Source organism: Ranitomeya imitator, chromosome 2 (genome assembly GCF_032444005.1).
Source record: "Ranitomeya imitator isolate aRanImi1 chromosome 2, aRanImi1.pri, whole genome shotgun sequence".
Classification (NCBI taxonomy): Eukaryota; Metazoa; Chordata; class Amphibia; order Anura; family Dendrobatidae; genus Ranitomeya; species Ranitomeya imitator.
In genome coordinates, this window is record NC_091283.1 from 656,286,211 (window position 1) to 656,309,493 (window position 23,283).

Genomic DNA, 23,283 nt, shown 5'->3' on the forward strand with positions numbered 1-23,283 from the left:
TAATGCACCCCTTAGTCCTCCATATAGTATAGTACACTCCCCATAGTCCTCCATATAATATAATACGCTCCCCATAGTCCTCAATACAGTAAAATGCAGTTCATAGTCCTCAATATAGTACAGTGCACTCCCCATAGTCCTTCATATAGCATAATGCACTCCATAGTCCTCGATATCTTGATACAGTATAATGCAACCACATATAGTACATATAGTATAATGCACCCCACAGTCCTTGATAGAGTTTAATTCAGCCCCCATACAGTATAAAACACAGCCTATAGCCCTTGATAGAGTATAATGCAACCCCCATATAGTATAATGCAGCACCCATAAACAGTAGTATAATGCAGCCCCCATATAGTACATATAGTATAAAACACTCCTTTTAGTCCTCGATAGTGTATAATGCAGCCTCCAAATAGTACATACAGTGGGTACAGAAAGTATTCAGACTCCTTTAAATTTTTCACTCTTTGTTTCATTGCAGCTATTTGGTAAATTCAAAAAAGTTCATTTTTTTCACATTAGTGTACACTCTGCACCCCACCTTGACTGAAAGAAAACAGAAGTGTAGACATTTTTGCAAATTTAATAAAAAAGAAAAACTGAAATAACACATGGTCATAAGTATTCTCTCCCTTTGCTCAGACACTCATATTTAAGTCACATGCTGTTTATTTCCTTGTGATCCTCCTTGAGATGGTTCTACTCCTTCATTGGAGTCCAGTTGTATTTAATTAAACTGATAGGACTTGATTTGTAAAGGCACACACCTGTCTATATAAGACCTCACAGCTCACAGTGCATGTCAGGCCAAATGAGAATCATGAGGTCAAAGTTACTGGCCAAGGAGCTCAAAGACAGAATTGTGGCAAGGCACAGACCTGGACAAGGTTACAAAAGAATTTCTGCAGTGCTCAAGGTTCCTAAGAGCACAGTGGCCTCCATAATCCTTAAATGGAAGAAGTTTGGGACCACCAGAAGTCTTCCCAGACCTGGCCGTCCAGCCAAACTGAGCAATTGTGGGAGAAGAGCCTTAGTGAGTGAGGTAAAGAACCACCCCAAGATCACTGTGGCTGAGCTCCAGAGATGCCGTAGGGAGATGGGAGAAAGTTCCACAAAGTCAACTATCACTGCAGCCCTCCACCAGTCTGGCCTTTGTGGCAGAGTGGCCCGACGGAAACCTCTCCTGAGTGCAAGACATATGAAAGCCCTCAGAGTTTGCTGAAAAAAACACTTGAAGCACTCCCAGACTATGACAAATAAGATTCTCTGGTCTAAGGAGACAAAGATAGACCTTTTTGGTGATAATTCTAAGTGGTATGTGTGGAGAAAACTTGGCACTGCTCATCACCTGCCCAATAGAATCCCAACAGTGAAAAATGGTGATGGCAGCATTCTGCTATGGGTGTTTTTTTATCAGCTGCAGGGACAGGATAACTGGTTGACATTGAAGGAAACATGAATGCAGCCAAGAACACAGATATCCTTGACGAAAACCTCTTCCAGAGTGCCCTGGACCTCAGACTTGGCTCGAAGGTTCACCTTCCAATGACCCTAAGCACACAGCTAAAATAACAAAGGAATGGCTTCAGAACAACTCTGTGACCATTCTTGACTGGCCCAGCCAGAGCCCTGACCTAAACCCTATTGAGCATCTCTGGAGAGACCTGAAAATGACTGTCCACCAACGTTCACATCCAACCTACCTGACAGAACTGGAGAGGATCTGCGAGTAGGAATGTCAGACGATCCCCAAATCCAGGTGTGAAAAACTTGTATCATTCCCAAGAAGACTCATCACTGTACTATCTCAAAAGGGTGCGTCTACTCAATACTGAGCAAAGGGTCTGAATACTTATGACCATGTGATATTTTTAATTTTTTCTTTTTTAATGAATTTGCAAAAATTACTGCATTTGTTTTTTTCAGTCAAGATGGGGTGCAGAGTGTACATTAATGAGAAAAAATGAAGTTACTTGAATTTACCAAATGGCTAAAATGAAACAGAGTGAAAAATGTAAAGGGGTATGAATACTTTCCGTACCCACTGTATAGTATAATGGGACCCCGTAGTCCTTGATAGAATATAATGCAGCCCCCATATATTATATATAGTATAATGCAGCCCCATAGAGTATGATGTAACCCCATTGAGTGTAATGCAGCCAATAGAGCAAAATGCAGCCCCACAGAGCATAATGTAAAGAGCAGGAGGCGCGAAATGGCCATTGTCCATCCAGTGTTCACATTATTTCCCCACCTCTATGTTTTAAGGATATGAAGTAAAGGACTTTTAAGTAATGGTGAGTGACACCATTCTGCTTCTTTTGGACTCCTTTCTGGTGAGCACCTGGGTTCCCATATGATCGCTGTCAATCCTCTGAGCATTGAGGCATATTTATACTAGCGAAGACTTAATTCTGGTGCAGTTTTTTTCCTCCCTGTCAATCATGCTTTGGGGTTTTCTTGCAGCCAATGGCACGGGGAACATTTCAAGGGTAGAGGGAAAAATTGATTCAATAAAATATCAACAAATTCTTGATTCAAAAATAACACCATCTGTAAAAAAGCTGAAGTTGAAAATAAGATGGCTTCTACAAATGGATAATGATCCTTAACACACGTCAAAATCCACAAAAGGCCACCTCAAAAGACACAAGCTGAAGGTTTTGCAATGGCTCTCAAAGTCCCCTGATCTGAACATCATTGAAAATCTGTGGCTAGACCTCAAAATAGCAGTGCGTGCAAGACGACCTAGGAATCTCACAGAACTGGGAGAATTTTCCAAGGAAAAATCGATGTGAATACTTTTCTGCCCATTGATGACAGAAGTATTCTAGGAGTGATACCTTTATTGGCTAACCAGAAAATAATATGTTTGCAAGCTTTCAGAGCACAGTGGCTCCTTCTTCAGGCAAGATTACAAATAGATTAATAAGAAACAAGCACAAAATTTAGAGAATACTAGAGCAGGACATTTATTCAGGGGGGTAGGAAAGTGGGATGCCTCTTAAAGATAAGCCAAGGTAATCAAATTAGGCATTTTCTTACAAATGGAGAGGCAGTGGGAATAATGGTATCACTCCTACTTCTGTCATCATTGGGCAGAAAAGTATTCACATCGATTTTTCTGGCTAACACGGTACCACAATACAATTTGTTATTGTACACCAAGGAAGAATTGATACCTTCAAAAAGGGGTTGCTAATAAGTACTAACTATGCAGGATGCCCAAACTTTTGCATTGGCCCTTTTTCCTTTTTGTAATTTTTAAAATGTAAAAGCTGAAAATATTTTTTTTTGCCTAAAATGCAAAGGAAATGTGTCATCTTTAACTTTAGGCCTTTTAGAGATCATTTCATCTTCAACTTGCTTAACTGTTCACAGTAACAGGAGTTTTGCCCATGGGTGCCCAAAATTATGCATATGCCACTGTATATGCATACACATATTTTTCCTGTGTTCCCCATAACTAACATCCTTTTCCAGGTTTCTCCTCTTTTGGGTATTGCCTACTGTGTACTGCCCAAGTATAATGATGTATATTTAGGGCTGTAATACCAGTGTGTTCTACCAGTATGTTCCATTACATGCTATCTTTCATCACATGTAGTCCAAATGTTATGCAGAGAATGATGCAGATGAATTCAGCTATTTGTGATAAAATTGTACCCGCTTTCTGGAGGGAGTATTCTTCCTTATGTTTAATAACAACTAGTGTAAACTGTGATCCTTTGTTTTTCTAGGTCAAACTGGGATTAGTGCTGGCATCTGCCTTGATATCTGTCCTGTCATACCTATGGATGGAGCACAAGATTAAGCTCAAGGTGCAACCACGAATTCCCAAGATACCTTCCCCACGTCACAAGGTTAAAGGCTACCGTTACCTGGAAGAAGAGAATTCTGATGAGTCTGAAACTGAAGACGAGGGAAATGACTGTGAAATGGACAACAATGAAATATCCGCTAGTGAAGAGGAGGACTGCAGAGAGCAGCCACCACAGAGTCAGAGAACACGCAAAAGAACAAGCTTTTATGAGCAAGTCGTAGAGGAGTGATGTAGGCCAACATGGCCAGACATTGAGTACTATTGACCTTTCCAGTAATTTAGCGCATCCCTAATTTCTTATAGTTCTCCATGTTTCTCAGATGTGGAATTTACAGTACGGGTTTCAAGATTAATCATGCACTCAGTGTGATTAGTGACTAACTCATTGATTTTTTTTAATATTTTAATTTAAAGGGAACCTGTCTGGGTTTTTTTGCTACTCAAATTGCTATCAGATACTGATAGTTCTACTACTGCAGTCTTCAAAGGTGTCCTGAGCAGCTCAGTTTCATGTTTCAAATTGTAGTAAATGAGTTGTCTGCTGGCACCATGTGCTAAATAGTTGTATCCAGTCAAGGAGACACTGTTAATTAAAACCAAGCTGTCTATGCTTTACCTTACATGCTATGCCTTATCCTTCATTGAATGGCTTGACTGATGTCCCGGAGAACAGCGTTTGTGATGAGTTTCCTTAATATATGGGGGCCCCACACAGATCACCATCTAATATATAAGGGCTGCATATTTACTATATGGGGGCCCACATAGCCCTCCATTTATTAGATGGAAGACCCATATAGCCCTCCATTTAATATACGGCGCCCCACATAGCCCTCCATTTAATATATGGGGGACCCACACAGCTCACCATCTAATATATAAGGGCCGCATATTTAATATATGGGGGCCCACATAGCCCTCTATTTAATAGATGGAAGCCCCACATAGCCCTCCATTTAACAGATGGAAGCCCCACATAGCCCTCCATTTTTATATGGGGGCCCCACATAGCCCCTCATTTAATATACCAAGGCCCCAAATAGCCCTCCATTTAACCCCTTCATGACCCAGCCTATTTTGACCTTAAAGACCTTGCCGTTTTTTGCAATTCTGACCAGTGTCCCTTTATGAGGTAATAACTCAGGAACGCTTCAACGGATCCTAGCGGTTCTGAGATTGTTTTTTCGTGACATATTGGGCTTCATGTTAGTGGTAAATTTAGGTCAATAAATTCTGCGTTTGTGATAAAAACGGAAATTTGGCGAAAATTTTGAAAATTTCGCAATTTTCACATTTTGAATTTTTATTCTGTTAAACCAGAGAGACATGTGACACAAAATAGTTAATAAATAACATTTCCCACATGTTTACTTTACATCAGCACAATTTTGGAAACAAAATTTTTTTTTGTTAGGAAGTTATAAGGGTTAAAATTTGACCAGCGATTTGTCATTTTTACAACAAAATTTACAAAACCATCTTTTTTAGGGACCACCTCACATTTGAAGTCAGTTTGAGGGGTCTATATGGCTGAAAATACCCAAAAGTGACACCATTCTAAAAACTGCAACCCTCAAGGTACTCAAAACCACATTCAAGAAGTTTATTAACCCTTCAGGTGCTTCACAGCAGCAGAAGCAACATGGAAGGAAAAAATGAACATTTAACTTTTTAGTCACAAAAATTATCTTTTAGCAACAATTTTTTTTATTTTCCCAATGGTAAAAGGAGAAACTGAACCACGAAAGTTGTTGTCCAATTTGTCCTGAGTACGCTGATACCTCATATGTGGGGGTAAACCACTGTTTGGGCGCACGGCAGGGCTTGGAAGGGAAGGAGCGCCATTTGACTTTTTGAATCAAAAATTGGCTCCACTCTTTAGCGGACACCATGTCACGTTTGGAGAGCCCCCGTGTGCCTAAAAATTGGAGCTCCCCCACAAGTGACCCCATTTTGGAAACTAGACGCCCCAAGGAACTTATCTAGATGCATAGTGAGCACTTTGAACCCCCAGGTGCTTCACAAATTGATCCGTAAAAATGAAAAAGTACTTTTTTTTCACAAAAAAATTCTTTTAGCCTCAATTTTTTCATTTTCACATGGGCAACAGGATAAAATGGATCCTAAAATGTGTTGGGCAATTTCTCCTGAGTACACCGATACCTCACATGTGGGGGTAAACCACTGTTTGGGCACATGGTAAGGCTCGGAAGGGAAGGAGCGCCATTTGACTTTTTGAATGAAAAATTATTTCCATCATTAGCGGACACTATGTCACGTTTGGAGAGCTCCTGTGTGCCTAAACATTGGCGCTCCCCCACAAGTGACCCCATTTTGGAAACTAGACCCCCCAAGGAACTTATTTAGATGCCTAGTGAGCACTTTAAACCCTCAGGTGCTTCACAAATTGATCTGTAAAAATGAAAAAGTACTTTTTTTTCACAAAAAAATTCTTTTCGCCTCAATTTTTTCATTTTCACATGGGCAGTAGGATAAAATGGATCATAAAATTTGTTGGGCAATTTCTCCCGAGTACGCCGATACCTCATATGTGGGGGTAAACCACTGTTTGGGCACACGGCAGGGCTCGGAAGGGAAGGCGCGCCATTTGACTTTTTGAATGGAAAATTAGCTCCAATTGTTAGCGGACACCATGTCGCGTTTGGAGAGCCCCTGTGTGCCTATGCATTGGAGCTCCCCCACAAGTGACCCCATTTTGGAAACTAGACCCCCCAAGGAACTTATCTAGATGCATATTGAGCACTTTAAAGCCCCAGGTGCTTCACAGAAGTTTATAACGCAGAGCCATGAAAATAAAAAATAATTTTTCTTTCCTCAAAAATGATTTTTTTAGCCTGGAATTTCCTATTTTGCCAAGGATAATAGGAGAAATTGGACCCCAAATATTGTTGTCCAGTTTGTCCTGAGTACGCTGATACCCCATATGTGGGGCTAAACCACTGTTTGGGCGCACGGCAGGGCTCGGAAGGGATGGCACGCCATTTGGCTTTTTAAATGGAAAATTAGCTCAAATCATTAGCGGACACTATGTCACGTTTGGAGAGCCCCTGTGTGCCTAAACATTGGAGATCCCCCAGAAATGACCCCATTTTGGAAACTAGACCCCCAAAGGAACTAATCTAGATGTGTGGTGAGGACTTTGAACCCCCAAGTGCTTCACAGAAGTTTATAACGCAGAGCCATGAAAATAAAAAAAAAAAATTATTTTCTCAAAAATGATCTTTTAGCCTGCAATTTTTTATTTTACAAAGGGTAACAGGAGAAATTTGACCCCAAAAGTTGTTGTCCAGTTTCTCCTGAGTACGCTGATACCCCATATGTGGGGGTAAACTGCTGTTTGGGCACATGCCGGGGCTCGGAATTGAAGTAGTGACGTTTTGAAATGCAGACTTTGATGGAATGCTCTGCGGGCGTCACGTTGCGTTTGCAGAGCCCCTGATGTGCCTAAACAGTAGAAATCCCCCACAAGTGACCCCATTTTGGAAACTAGACCCCGAAAGGAACTTATCTAAATGTGTGGTGAGCACTTTGAACCCCCAAGTGCTTCATAGAAGTTTATAATGCAGAGCCGTGAAAATAATAAATACGTTTTCTTTCCTCAAAAATAATTATTTAGCCCATAATTTTTTATTTTCCCAAGGGTTACAGGAGAAATTGGACCCCAAAAGTTGTTGTCCAGTTTCTCCTGAGTACGCTGATACCCCATGTGTGGGGGTAAACCACTGTTTGGGCACACGTCGGGGCTCAGAAGGGAAGTAGTGACTTTTGAAATGCAGACTTTGATGGAAAGGTCTGCGGGCGTCACATTGCGTTTGCAGAGCCCCTGATGTGCCTAAACAGTAGAAACCCCCCACAAGTGACCCCATTTTAGAAACTAGACCCCCCAAGGAACTTATCTAGATATGTGGTGAGCACTTTGAACCCCCAAGTGCTTCACAGACGTTTACAACGCAGAGCCGTGAAAATAAAAAATCATTTTTCTTTCCTCAAAAATGATGTTTTAGCAAGCATTTCTTTATTTTCACAAGGGTAACAGGAGAAATTGGACCCCAGTAATTGTTGCGCAGTTTGTCCTGAGTATGCTTGTACCCCATATGTGGGGGTAAACCACTGTTTGGGTGCACGTCGTGGCTCGGAAGTGAGGGAGCACCATTTGACTTTTTGAATACAAGATTGGCTGGAATCAATGGTGGCGCCATGTTGCGTTTGGAGACCCCCTGATGTGCCTAAACAGTGGAAACCCCTCAATTCTAACTCCAACACACCCCTAACCCTTATCCCAACTGTAGCCGTAACCCTAATCACAACCCTAACCCCAACACACCCGTAACCCCAACACACCCCTAACCCTAACCACAACCCTAATTCCAACCCAACCCTAGCCCTAAGGCTATGTGCCAACGTTGCGGATTCGTATGAGATTTTTCAGCACCATTTTTGAAAAATCCGCGGGTAAAAGGCACTGCGTTTTACCTGCGGATTTACCGCGGATTTCCAGTGTTTTTTGTCCGGATTTCACCTGCGGATTCCTATTGAGGAACAGGTGTAAAACGCTGCGGAATCCGCACAAAGAATTGACATGCTGCGGAAAATACAACGCAGCGTTCCCGCGCGGTATTTTCGGCATCATGGGCACAGCGGATTTGGCTTTCCATATGTTTACATGGTACTGTAAACCTGATGGAACTCTGCTGCGGATCCGCAGCGGCCAATCCGCACCGTGTGCACATAGCCTAATTCTAAAGGTATGTGCACACGCTGCGGAAAAGCAGTTTCCCATGAGTTTACAGTTCAATGCAAACCTATGGAAAACAAAAATCGCTGTACACATGCTGCAGAAAAACTGCATGGAAACGCAGCGGTTTACATTCCGCAGCATGTCACTTCTTTCTGCGGATTCCGCAGCGGTTTTACAACTGCTCAAATAGAAATTCGCTGTTGTAAAACCGCATTGAAATGCGCAGAAAAAACATGGTAAATCCGCCATAAATCCGCAGCGGTTTAGCACTGCGGATTTATCAAATCCGCAGCGGAAAAATCCGCAGAGGACCAGAATACGTGTGCACATACCGAAACCCTAACCCTAACCCTACCCCTAACCCTACCCCTAACCCTACCCCTAGTTCTTACCCCAACCTTACTGGAAAAAAAAAAATATATATTTTTTTTATTGTCCCTACCTATGGGGGTGACAAAGGGGGAGGGGGTCATTTACTTTTTTTTTTTATTTTGATCACTGAGATATAACCTATCTCAGGGATCAAAATTCACTCTGGAACGAATCTGCCGGCCGGCAGATTCGGCGGGCGCACTACACATGCGCCCGCCATTTTGGAAGATGGCGGCGCCCAGGAAAGAAGACGGATGGTCCCCGGGAGGCCAGGTAAGTATAAGGGGGGGAGATCAGGGCACGGGGGGGGGGGGGGGGGGGCGTCGGAGCACGGGTGGGGTGGATCGGAACACGGGGGGGTGGATTGGAGCACGGAGTGGGGGATCGCTGTGCGGGCGGGTGGATCGGAGCACGGGGGGGGGAATCGCTGTGCGGGGGGGATCGGAGTGCGGGGGGGTTTGATTGGAGCACGGGGGGTGTGATTGGAGCACGGGGGGAGCGGGCAGGAGGACAGGGGAGCGGAGCACAGGACCGAGGGGAGCGGACCACAGATCGGGGGGCTGGGGAGGCGATCGGAGGGGTGGGGTGGGTGCACATTAGTGTGTCCAGCCATGGCCGATGATATTGCAGCATCGGCCATGGCTGGATTGTAATATTTCACCATTCACCATTTAGGTGAAATATTACAAATCGCTCTGATTGGCAGTTTCACTTTCAACAGCCAATCAGAGCGATCGTAGCCACGAGGGGGTGAAGCCACCCCCCCTGGGCTAAACTACCACTCCCCCTGTCCCTGCAGATCGGGCGAAATGGGAGTTAACCCTTTCACCCGATCTGCAGGGACGCGATCTTTCCATGACGCATATGCTGCGTCATGGGTCGGAATGGCACCAACTTTCATGACGCAGCGTATGCGTCAAAGGTCGGGAAGGGGTTAATATGGGGGGCCCAAAAAGCCCTTCAGTTAATATGGGGACCCTACAAAGCCCTATTTCAAAATAATGGGCCCCACAGAAAGACCTCTATTTAATATTTGGGGGCCCCGCACAGCCCTCCATTTAATATATGGGGACCCACATATCCATCCATTTAATATGAGGGTCCTACAAAGCCCTTCATTTAATATATGGTGCCCCGCATTGCCCCCAATTTAATAAATGGGGTCCCTACATAGCCCCATTTCATATATGGGGCCCCCACATAGCCCCTCACATTTAATATATGGGGGCTTTACATTGCCCCATTTCATTAAAATTGGCCTTCCATTCAATACATGTGGGCCCCACATAGCACTATATTTAATATATGGGGGCCCCACACAGCGCACCATTAAATATATAAGGGCCCCACATCTAATATATGGGGACCCAAAAAGCCCTCCATTTAATAGATGAAAGTCCCACATAGCACTCCATTGAATATATGAGGGCCCCATATAGCCATCCATTTAATATATGGAGGCCCCACACAGCCCTCCATTTAATATATGGGGAACCCACATAGCCCCCCATTTAATATATGGTGCCCCGCATAGCCCCCCAATTTAATAAATGGGGTCCCCATATAGCCCCCTCATTTCATATATGGGGCCAACCACATTTAATATATGGGGGCTTCACATCGCCCTATTTCAATATAATGGGCATTCCATTCAATACATGTGGGCCCCCCATATTTAATATATGGGAGCTTCACATCGCCCTATTTCAATATAATGGGCCTTCCATTCAATACATGTGGACCCCACATAGCCCTCCATTTAATATATGGGGGCCCCACACAGCTCACCATCTTATATATAAGGGCCGCATATTTAATATATGGGGGCCCACATAGCCCTCTATTTAATAGATGGAAGCCTCATATAGCCCTCCATTTAATATATGGCGCTCCACATAGCCCTCCATTTAATATATGGGGGCCCCACACAGCTCACCATCTAATAAATAAGGGTCCCATATTTAATATACAGTGGGGCAAAAAAGTATTTAGTCAGTCAGCAATAGTGCAAGTTCCACCACTTAAAAAGATGAGAGGCGTCTGTAATTTACATCATAGGTAGACCTCAACTATGGGAGACAAACTGAGAAAAAAAAAATCCAGAAAATCACATTGTCTGTTTTTTTAACATTTTATTTGCATATTATGGTGGAAAATAAGTATTTGGTCAGAAACAAAATTTCATCTCAATACTTTGTAATATATCCTTTGTTGGCAATGACAGAGGTCAAACGTTTTCTATAAGTCTTCACAAGGTTGCCACACACTGTTGTTAGTATGTTGGCCCATTCCTCCATGCAGATCTCCTCTAGAGCAGTGATGTTTTTGGCTTTTCGCTTGGCAACACGGACTTTCAACTCCCTCCAAAAGTTTTCTATAGGGTTGAGATCTGGAGACTGGCTAGGCCACTCCAGGACCTTGAAATGCTTCTTACGAAGCCACTCCTTCTTTGCCCTGGCGGTGTGCTTTGGATCATTGTCATGTTGAAAGACCCAGCCACGTTTCATCTTCAATGCCCTTGCTGATGGAAGGAGGTTTGCACTCAAAATCTCACGATACATGGCCCCATTCATTCTTTCATGTACCCGGATCAGTCGTCCTGGCCCCTTTGCAGAGAAACAGCCCCAAAGCATGATGTTTCCACCACCATGCTTTACAGTAGGTATGGTGTTTGATGGATGCAACTCAGTATTCTTTTTCCTCCAAACACGACAAGTTGTGTTTCTACCAAACAGTTCCAGTTTGGTTTCATCAGACCATAGCACATTCTCCCAAAACTCCTCTGGATCATCCAAATGCTCTCTAGCAAACTTCAGACGGGCCCGCACATGTACTAGCTTAAGCAGTGGGACACGTCTGGCACTGCAGGATCTGAGTCCATGGTGGCGTAGTTTGTTACTTATGGTAGGCCTTGTTACATTGGTCCCAGCTCTCTGCAGTTCATTCACTAGGTCCCCCCGCGTGATTCTGGGATTTTTGCTCACCGTTCTTGTGATCATTCTGACCCCACGGGGTGGGATTTTGCATGGAGCCCCAGATCGAGGGAGATTATCAGTGGTCTTGTATGTCTTCCATTTTCTAATTATTGCTCCCAATGTTGATTTCTTCACTCCAAGCTGGTTGGCTATTGCAGATTCAGTCTTCCCAGCCTGGTGCAGGGCTACAATTTTGTTTCTGGTGTCCTTTGACAGCTCTTTGGTCTTCACCATAGTGGAGTGTGGAGTCAGACTGTTTGAGGTTGTGCACAGGTGTCTTTTTATACTGATAACAAGTTTAAACAGGTGCCATTACTACAGGTAATGAGTGGAGGAAAGAGGAGACTATTAAAGAAGAAGTTACAGGTCTGTGAGAGCCAGAAATCTTGATTGTTTGTTTCTGACCAAATACTTATTTTCCACCATAATATGCAAATAAAATGTTAAAAAAACAATGTGATTTTCTGGATTTTTTTTCTCAGTTTGTCTCCCATAGTTGAGGTCTACCTATGATGTAAATTACAGACGCCTCTCATCTTTTTAAGTGGTGGAACTTGCACTATTGCTGACTGACTAAATACTTTTTTGCCCCACTGTATGGGGGCCCACATAGCCCTCCATTTAATAGATGGAAGCCCCATATAGCCATCCATTTAATATATGGCGCCCCACATAGCCCTCCATTCAATATATGGCGCCCCACATGGCCCTCCTTTTAATATATGGGGGCCCCACATGACCATCCATTTAATATGGGGACCCCAGAAAGCCCTAATTCAATATAATGGGCCCCACAGAAATCCCTCCATTTAATATTAGGGAGCCCCACATAGCCCTCCATTTAATATATGGGGGCCCACATATCCCTCCATTTAATATATGAGGGTCATACAAAGCCCTCCATTTAATATATGGGGGCATCACAGCATTATTTCAATACAATGGGCCCCAACTAGACCACCATTTAATATATGGGGCCTCACATAGACCTCTAATATACAAGGGCCCCAACATAGCCCTCCAATATATGGGGTCCCCCATATAGACCTCCATTTTAGATATGGGGCCCCCACATAGTTCTCCATTTAGTATATGGAGGCGCCACATAGCCCTGTTGGCGGGAACGCAGCAACGTACATATACTGCGCATGTCAGCAAGGGGTTAATATAAGAACCCCTTGGTTCTCCATAAAATAAAAAGTGCTGCTCATAGCCTTTCCTTACCCGTTCCACTACAGCAGTCTTTTCCCGTTGGTGTGCCACCGGAGAATACACTTTTCCCGTTGGTGTGCCACCGGAGCACACCATTTTCCCATTGGAGTGTCACCGGAAACATCATTTTACAGTCGGCGTGACACCGGAACACACCCTTTTCCCGTTGGCATGCAATCAGAGCACACCTTTTTCCCGTTGACGTGCCAACGGAGCACACCATTTGCCGTTGGCATGCCACCGGAGCACACCATTTCTCGTTGGCCCGACAGAAGGGCCCAATACTTGGCCTGTTTGCTTACCAGCGGAGGTGCTCATCTTGGGCATTTCAGCCTGAGACCTGGGTGCATTCTTTGACCTTTTTAATTACCAGCGTGGAGCCCATCTTGGGCCTCACATAGTACTCCATTTAATACATATGGGCCCTACACAGCCCTCAATTTAATAAAATGGGCCCCACAGAGCCCTCCATTTAACATAATTGACCCCACATAGCCCTCCATTTAATATAATGGGCACTGCATAGCCCTCCATTTGATATAAAGGGTCCCATATAGTACTTTTATTATAAGGCATCCCACATAGCCTTCCATTTAATATATGGGGCCCCCATATAGCCTTCCATTTAATATAAGGGGTCCACACATAGCCCTCCATTTCATATATGGAGGCCCCACATAGCCCCTCAATTCAATAAATGGGGTCCCCACATAGCCATGCATTTAATATATAGGGGCCCACCATAGCCTCTCCATTTAATATATGGTGCCCCGCATAGCCTCCCAATTTAATAAATGGGGTCCCCACATAGCCCCATTTAATATATGGGGGCTTCACATGGTCCTATTCAACATAATGGGTCTTTCATTCAATATATGTGGGCCCCACATAGTCCTCCATTTCATATATGGGAGCCTCCATATAGCCCTCCATTTAATATGAGGGCCCCACATCATCCTCCATTTAATATATGGATATCCCACATAGCCCTCCATTTAATATATGGATATCCCACATAGCCCTCCATTTAATATATGGGGACCACATACAGCACACCATTTAATATATGGGGGGCCCACATAGCCATCCATTTAATAAATGGAAGCCCCACATAGCCCTCCATTTAATATATGGGGGCCCCACATAGCCCTCAATTTAATATATGGGGCCCATATATCCCTCCATTTAATCTATGAGGGTCCTACAAAGCCCTCCAATTAATATATGGAGGCCTCACATAGCATTTCATCACATTGGGCCTCATCTAGATCGCTATGCAATATATTGGGCCCACCTAGCCCTACATTTAATATATGGGGGCCCACATAGCGCTCTATTTAATATATGGGAGCCCCCACATAGTTCTCCATTTAATATATGGGGTCTCCACATAGCCATTTGCGGGAACGCAGCAACGTATATATACTGGGCATGTCAGCAAGGGGTTAATATGAGTACCAGTTGGTTTTCCATATAATTAAAAGTGCTGCATTTAGCCTTCCCTTATCCGTGCCACCAGAGCACTCCCTTTTCCCATTGGTGTGCCACCAAAGCACATTCTTTTCCCATTGGCGTGCCACCAGAGCACACCCTTTTCCGTTGGCGTGCCACTGGAGCACACTCTTTTCCGTTGGCATGCCACCGGAGCACACCATTTTCCCGTTGGCGTGCCGCCGGAGCACACCCTTTTCCCGTTGGAGTGCCACCGGAGCACACCCTTTTCCATTGGAGTGCCACCAAAGCACACCCTTTTCCGTTGGCGTGCCTCCGGAGCACACCCTTTTCCCATTGGCGTGCCACCGAAGCACACCCTTTTCCGTTGGCGTGCCACTGGAGCACACCCTTTTCCGTTGGCATGCCTCCGGATCACACCCTTTTCCCATTGGCGTGCCACCGGAGCACACCATTTTCCCGTTGGCGTGCCGCCGGAGCACACCCTTTTCCCGTTGGCGTGCCACCGGAGCACACCCTTTTCCGTTGGTGTGTCGCCGGAGCACACCCTTTTCCCGTTGGCTTGCCACCGGAGCACACCCTTTTCCGTTGGCGTGCCGCCGGAACACACCCTTTTTCCATTGGCGTGCCACCGAAGCACACCTTTTTCCCGATGGCATGCCACCAGAGCACACCCTTTTCCATTGGCCTGCCAGCAGAGCACACCCTTTTCCGTTGGCGTGCCACCGGAGCACACCTTTCCCGTTGGTGTGCCACCGGAGCACACAATTTTCCGTTGGCCCGCCAAAAGGGCACAATACTTGCCGTTTTTGCTTACCACCGGAGGCGCCCATCTTGGGCTGTTTATTCTGCCACCAGGGTGCATTCTCTGATCTTTTTATATACCAGAGTGGCCCACATCTTGGGCTTTGTAGCCTGCCACTGGGGTGTATGCATTGGCCTTATTGCCTACCACCAGGGCATCCATTTTGGGCTTTTTACCCTGTCACCGGGGTACACGATCTGGCCCTTTTGCTTACCACCGGGACACCCATCATGGGCTTTTTAGCTTGCCACCGGGGTGCATTTTTTGACCTTTATGCTGCCCCTCCTGAGCATTTTAGCTTGGTAATGGGGTGCACTATCTGCCTACCACCGGTGCACCTATCTTGGACATTTTAGCTTGCTACCGGGGTGCATTTTTGGGCCTTTCCGCTGCCTCTCCTGAGCATTGTAGTTTGGTAATGGGGTGCACTTTCTACCTACCACCAGGGCATCCATCTTGGGCTTTTTGTTCTACCACGAGGGTGCATTTTCTGACCTTTGTATTTACCAGTGTGGCCCACATCTTGGGCTTTGTATACTGCCACTGGGGTGCATTCACTGGCCTTATTGCATACCACCACGGCATCCATCATGGGCTTTTTGCCCTGTCACCGCGGTACACGCTCTGGCCCTTTTGCTTACCACCGAGACACCCATCATGGGCTTTTTAGCTTGCCACCGGGTGCATTATTTGGTCTTTTTGCGTCCCCTCCTAAACATTTTAGAAATTGCACCCCATTACCAAGCTATCTACCACCGGGGCACCCATCTTGGGCTGTTTATTCTGCCACCGGGGTGTGCTGTCTGGCCTCTTGCCTACCACTGGTGAACCTATCTTGGGCATTTTAGCTTGCTACCAGGGTGCATTTTTCGGCCTTTTTCGCTGCCCCTCAACAGCATTTTAGCTCGGTAACGGGGTGCTCTTTCTACCTTCCACCGGGACACCCATCTTGGTCTTTTTATTCTGCCACCGGGGTGCATTCTTTGACCTTTTTGTTACCAGCGGGGCATCCATTTTGGGCTTTTTAGCCTGCCACTGGGGTGCACTTATTGGCCTCATTGCCTACCACCGGTGTAGCCCATCTTGGGCATTTTATTCTGCCACTGGGGTGCATTCTTTGACCTTTCTATTTACCAGCGTGGCACCCATCTTGGGATTTTTAGCCTGCTACAGGAGTGCACTTGGGGGTTAACATGAATACCACTTGGTTTTCCATATAATTAACCCCTTTCTGCCATATGACGTACTATCCCGTCGAGGTGGGGTGGGCCCGTATGACCACCGACGGGATAGTATGTCATACGCGATCGGCCGTGCTCACGGGGGGAGCGCGGCCGATCGTGGCCGGGTGTCAGTTGCCTATCGCTGCTGACATCCGGCACTATGTGCCAGGAGCGGTCACGGACCGCCCCCGGCACATTAACCCCCAGCACACCCTGCGGGCTTCCCTGAGACCCCCTCAGCAACGCGATGTGATCGCGTTGCTGCGAGGGTCTCCTTACCTCCCTCCCTGCAGCAGGCCCGGATCCAATATGGCCGCGGCATCCGGATCCTGCAGGGAGGGAGGTGGCTTACCAAGTGCCTGCTCAGAGCGGGCGCTTGGTAAGGCTGCAGTGCTCTGAGACAAATTGGTGATCTGACAGAGTGCTGTGCAATCTGTCAGATCAGCGATCTGTGATGTCCCCCCGGGACAAAGTAAAAAAAAATGTTTACAAATGTGTAAAAAAAAATTTAAAAAATCCTAAATAATGAAAAAAAATATATATATTATTCCCATAAATACATTTCTTTATCTTAATTAAAAAAAACAAAACAATAAAAGTACACATATTTAGTATCGCCGCGTCCGTAATGACCCGACCTAAAACTGGCCCACTGGTTAACCCCTTCAGTAAACAATGTAAGAAAAAAAAAAAGAGGCAAAAAACGCTTTATTATCATACCGCCAAACAAAAAGTGGAATAACACGCGATCAAAAAGACAGATATAAATAACCATGGTACCGCTGAAAACGTCATCTTGTCACGCAAAAAGCGAGCCACCATACAGCATCATCAGCAAAAAAATAAAAAAGTTATAGTCCCGAGAATAAAGCGATGCCAATGCCAAAATAATAATTTTTTCTATAAAATAGTTTTTATCGTATAAAAGCGCCAAAACATAAAAAAATGATATAAATGAGGTATCGCTGTAATCGTACTGACCCGAAGAATAAAACTGCTTCATCAATTTTACCAAACGCGGAACGGTATAAACGCCTCCTCTAAAAGAAATTCATGAATAGCTGGTTTTTGGTCATTCTGCCTCACAAAAATCGGAATAAAAATGTGGTAACGCAAAAAATATTTTTTGCAATAAAAAGTGTCTTTCAGTGAGTGACGGTTGCCAATCATAAAAATCCGCTATAACAGTAAATCAAACCCCCCTTCATCGCCCCCTTAGTTAGGGAAAAATTAAAAAAATGTATTTATTTCCATTTTCCAATTAGGTCTAGGGTTAGGGTTAGGGCTAGGGTTAAGGCTACAGTTAGGGTTGGGGCTAAAGTTAGGGTTAGGGTTGGGGCTAAAGTTACAGTTAGGGTTTAGATTACATTTACCGTTGGGAATAGGGTTGGGATTAGGGTTAGGGGTGTGTCAGGGTTAGAGGTGTGGTTAGGGTTACTGTTGGGATTAGGGTTAGGGGTGTGTTTGGATTAGGGTTACAGTTATAATTGGGGGGTTTCCACTGTTTAGGCACATCAAGGGTTCTCCAAACGCGACATGGCGTCCGATCTCAATTCCAGCCAATTCTGCGTTGAAAAAGTAAAACAGTGCTCCTTCCCTTCCGAGCTCTCCCGTATGCCCAAACAGGGGTTTACCCCACATATGGGGTATTAGCGTACTCAGGACAAATAGGACAACTTTTGGGGTCCAATTTCTCCTGTTACCCTTGGGAAAATACAAAACTGGGGGCTAAAAAATAATTTTTGTGGGAAAAAAAAAGATTTTTTTATTTCCACGGCTCTGCGTTATAAACTGTAGTGAAACACTTGGGGGCTCAAAGTTCTCACAACACTTCTAGATAAGTTCCTTGGGGGTCTAGTTTCCAATATGGGGTCACTTGTGAGGGGTTTCTACTGTTTAGGTACATTAGGGGCTCTGCAGATGCAATGTGACACCTGCAGACCATTCCATCTAAGTCTGCCTTCCAAATGGCGCTCCTTCCCTTCCGAGCCCTCCCATGCGCCCAAACAGTGGTTCCCCCCCACATATGGGGTATCAGCGCACTCATGACAAATTGGACAACAAATGTTGGGGTCCAATTTCTCCTGTTACCCTCGGAAAAATACAAAACTGGGGGCTAAAAAATAATTTTTGTGGGAAAAAATATTTTTGTTTTATTTTTACGGCTCTGCATTATAAACTTCTGTGAAGCCCTTGTTGGGTCAAAGCGCTCACCACACATCTAGATAAGTTCCTTAGGGGGTCTACTTTCCAAAATGGTGTCACTTGTGGGGGGTTTTCCCATCTCAATTCCTGTCAATTTTGCATTGAAAAGTCAAGCGGCACTCCTTCACTTCCGAGCTCTCCCATGTGCCCAAACAGTGGTTTACCCCCACATATGGGGTATCAGCGTACTCAGGACAAATTGTACAACTTTTTGGGGTCCAATTTCATCTCTTACCCTTGGGAAAATAAAAAATTGGGGGCGAAAAGATCATTTATGTAAAAAAATATGATTTTTTATTTTTACGGTTCTGCATTATAAACTTCTGTGAAGCACTTGGTGGGTCAAAGTGCTCATCACACCTCTAGATAAGTTCCTTAGGGGGTCTACTTTCCAAAATGGTGTCACTTGTGGTGGGTTTCAATGTTTAGGCACATCAGGGGCTCTCCAAACGCAACATGGTGTCCCATCTCGATTCCAGTCAATTTTGCATTGAAAAGTCAAATGGCGCTCCTTCGCTTCCGAGTTCCGTCATACGCCCAAACAGTGGTTTACCCCCACATATGGGGTATCGGTGTAATCAGGACAAATTGTACAACAACTGTTGGGGTCCATTTTCTCCCGTTACCCTTGGTAAAATAAAACAAATTAGAGCTGAAGTAAATTTTTTGAGAAAAAAAGTTAAATGTTCATTTTATAAACATTCCAAAAATTCCTGTGAAGCACCAGAAGGGTTAATAAACTTCTTGAATATGATTTTGAGCACCTTGAGGGGTGCAGTTTTTAGAATGGTGTCACACTTGGGTATTTTCTATCATATAGACCCCTCAAAATGACTTCAAATGAGATGTGGTCCCTAAAAAAAAATGGTGTTGTAAAAATGAGAATTTGCTGGTCAACTTTTAACCCTTATAACTCTCTAACAAAAAAAAATTTGGGTTCCAAAATTGTGCTGATGTAAAGTAGACATGTGGGAAATGTTACTTATTAAGTATTTTATGTGACATATCTCTGTGATTTAATTGCATACAAATTCAAATTTGGAAAATTGCGAAATTTTCAACATTTTTGCCAAATTTCTGTTTTTTTTTACAAATAAACGCAGATAATATCAAAGAAATTTTACCACGATCATGAAGTACAATATGTCACGAGAAAACAATGTCAGAATCACTGGGATCCGTTGAAGCATTCGAGTTATAACCTCATAAAGGGACAGTGGTCAGAATTGTAAAAATTGGCCCGATCATTAACGTGCAAACTATCCTTGGGGGTAAAGGGGTTAAAAGTGCTGCACTTCGCTTTACCTACCTGTGCCACTAGAGCACTCCCTTTTCCCGCTGGTATGCCACCGGAGCACATCCTTTTCCCGTTGGCGTGCCACCAGAGCACACCCTTTTCCCGTTGGCGTGCCACCGGAGCACATTTTTCCCGTTGGCGTGCCACCGGAGCACACCCTTTTCCCGTTGGCGTGCCACCGAAGCACACCCTTGGCGTGTCACTGAAACACACCCTTTTTCCCGTTGGCATGCCACCGGAGCACACCCTTTTACGTTGGTGTGCCACCGAAGCACACCTTTTTCCCATTGGCATGCCACTGGAGCACACCCTTTTCCGTTGGCGTGCCAGTGGAGGACACCATTTCCCGGTGGCGTGCCAGCGGAGCACACAATTTCCCGTTGGCGTGCTACTGGAGCACACCATTTCCCGTTGGTGTGCCACTGGAGCACACCATTTCCTGTTGGCGTGCCACCGGAGCACACCATTTCCCATTGGCCCGCCAGAAGGGCCCAATACTTGGCCTTTTTGCTTACCAGCAGAGGCGCCCATCTTGGGCATTTTAGCCTGACATCGGGGTGCATTCTTTGCCTTTTTTAATTACCAGCGTGGAGGCCATCTTGGGCCTCACATAGTACTCCATTTAATACATATGGGCCCTACATAGCCCTCAATTTAATAAAATGGGCCCCACAGAGCCCTCCATTTAACATAATTGACCCCACATAGCCCTCCATTTAACCCCTTAAGCCCGGAGGGTGGTTTGCACGTTAATGACCGGGCCAATTTTTACAATTCTGACCACTGTCTCTTTATGAGGTTATAACTCTGGAACGCTTCAACGGATCTTGGCAATTCTGACATTGTTTTCTCGTGATATATTGTACTTCATGATAGTTGTAAAATTTCTTCGATATAACGTGCGTTTATTTGTGAAAAAAACGGAAATTTGGCTAAAATTTTGAAAATTTTGCAAATTTCCAACTTTGAATTTTTATGCCCTTAAATCACAGAGATATGTCACACAAAATAACATTTCCCACATGTCTACTTTACATCAGCACAATTTTGGAACCAAAATTTTTTTTTTGTTAGGGAGTAATAAGGGTTAAAAGTTGACCAGCAATTTCTCATTTTTACAATACCAATATTTTTTAGAGACTACATGACATTTGAAGTCATTTTGAGGGGTCTATGTGATAGAAAATAACCAAGTATGACACCATTCTAAAAACTGCACCCCTCAAGGTGCTCAAAACCACATTCAATAAGTTTATTAACCCTTCAGGTGTTTTACAGGAATTTTTGGAATGTTTAAATAAAAATGAACATTTACCTTTTTTTCATAAACAATTTACTTCAGCTCCAATTTGTTTTATTTTACCAAGGGTAACAGGAGAAAATGGACCCAAAAGTTGTCCTGAGTACGCTGATACCCCAATGTGGGGGTAAACCACTGTTTGGGCACATGACAGAGCTTGGAAGCGCCCAAAGATGGGAGATGGGACGCCATGTTGCGTTTGGAGAGCCCCTGATGTGCCTAAACATTGAAACCCCCCACAAGTGACACCATTTTGGAAAGTAGACCCCCTAAGGAACTTATCTAGATGTGTGGTGAGCACTTTGACCCACCAAGTGCTTCACAGAAGTTTATAATGCAGAGCCGTAAAAATAAAAAATCCTATTTTTTCACAAAAACGATCTTTTCGCTCCAAATTTTTTATTTTCCCAAGGGTAAGAGAAGAAATTGGACCCCAAAACTTGTTGTGCAATTTATCCTGAATACGCTGATTCCCCATATGTGGGTGTAAACCACTGTTTGGGCGCATGGCAGAGCTCGGAAGGGAAGGAGCGCACTTTTACTTTTCAATGCAAAATTGACTGGAATTGAGATGGGACACCATGTCGCGTTTGGAGAGCCCCTGATGTACCTAAACATTAAAATCCCCCACAAGTGACACCATTTTGGAAAGTAGACCCCTAAGGAACTTATCTAGATGTGTTTTGAGAGCTTTGAACCCCCAAGTGTTTCACTACAGTTTATAATGCAGAGCTGTGAAAATAAAAATTCTTTTTTTTTTTCACAAAAATGATTTTTTTAGCCCCCAGTTTTGAATTTTCACAATGGTAACAGGATAAATTGGACCCTAAAAATTGTTGTACAATTTGTCTTGAGTACGCTGATACCCCATATGTGGGGGGGAACCACTGTTTGGGCACATGGCAGAGCTCGGAAGGGAAGGAGCGCCATTTGGAATGCAGACTTAGATGGATTGGTCTGCAGGCGTCATGTTGCATTTGCAGAGCCCCTGATGTACCCAAACAGTAGAAATCCCCCACAAGTGACCCTATATTGGAAACTAGACCTCCCAAGGAACTTATCTAGATGTGTTGTGAGAACTTTGAACCCCCAAGTGTTTCACTAAAGTTTACAACGCAGAGCCGTGAAAATAAAAAATCTTTTTTTTTCCCACAAAAATGATTTTTAGCCCCCCAAATTTTTATTTTCCCAAGGGTAACAAGAGAACTTGGACCCCAAAATTTGTTGTTCAATTTGTCCCGAGTACGCTGATACCCCATATGTGGGGGTTAACCCCTGTTTGGGCGCACGGGAGAGCTCGGAAGGGAAGGAGCATGGTTTTACTTTTTCAACGCAGAATTGGCTGGAATTGAGATTGGACGCCATGCCGCGTTTGGAGAACCCCTGATATGCCTAAACAGTGGAAACCCCCAATTCTAATTGAAACCCTAATCCAAACACACCCCTAACCCTAATCCCAACAGTAACCCTAACCACACCTCTAACCCTGACACTGTTAAGGACCGGCGGAACGCACCAAGTATAGATAATAAGAGGAGGTCCACCGTGCAGGTAAAAGACCCTGCTGCTAGTAAGACGGACTATATGGCGGTACTAAGTATACACACATGGGTTAACTTCACCCTGCGTGAAGGAAGCGATCCTGTTGCGTCACAGGACCGCAGTACCGCAGTACCGCACATAAAGCGCGAGCAAGAAGTCAGCGGACTCAACCCCTACACAGGATTGAAGTCCGATTAAACACTTGCTAGCACAACACCGCAACTGGGTGTGTCAGAGGAACATAAATAATAATATAAAGGCACAAGAGTGCATGCGGTGCCGCACTGACGGATGCCACTAACCACC

General features: G+C 44.5%; 1 protein-coding gene across 4 annotated transcripts in view; it reads left to right on the plus strand.

Moving 5' to 3' along the window:
* Positions 1-4,455, plus strand: part of UNC93B1 (unc-93 homolog B1, TLR signaling regulator) — a 64,794-nt gene extending 60,339 nt beyond the window's left edge. For all 4 annotated transcript variants that reach the window (XM_069752945.1, XM_069752947.1, XM_069752946.1 and 1 more), the window contains one exon: positions 3,753-4,455. In XM_069752945.1, coding sequence (XP_069609046.1) covers positions 3,753-4,064 — 312 coding nt within the window. In that variant the 3' untranslated portion in view covers positions 4,065-4,455. The remainder of the gene's footprint in view (positions 1-3,752) is intronic.
* Positions 4,456-23,283: the final 18,828 nt, after the last annotated feature.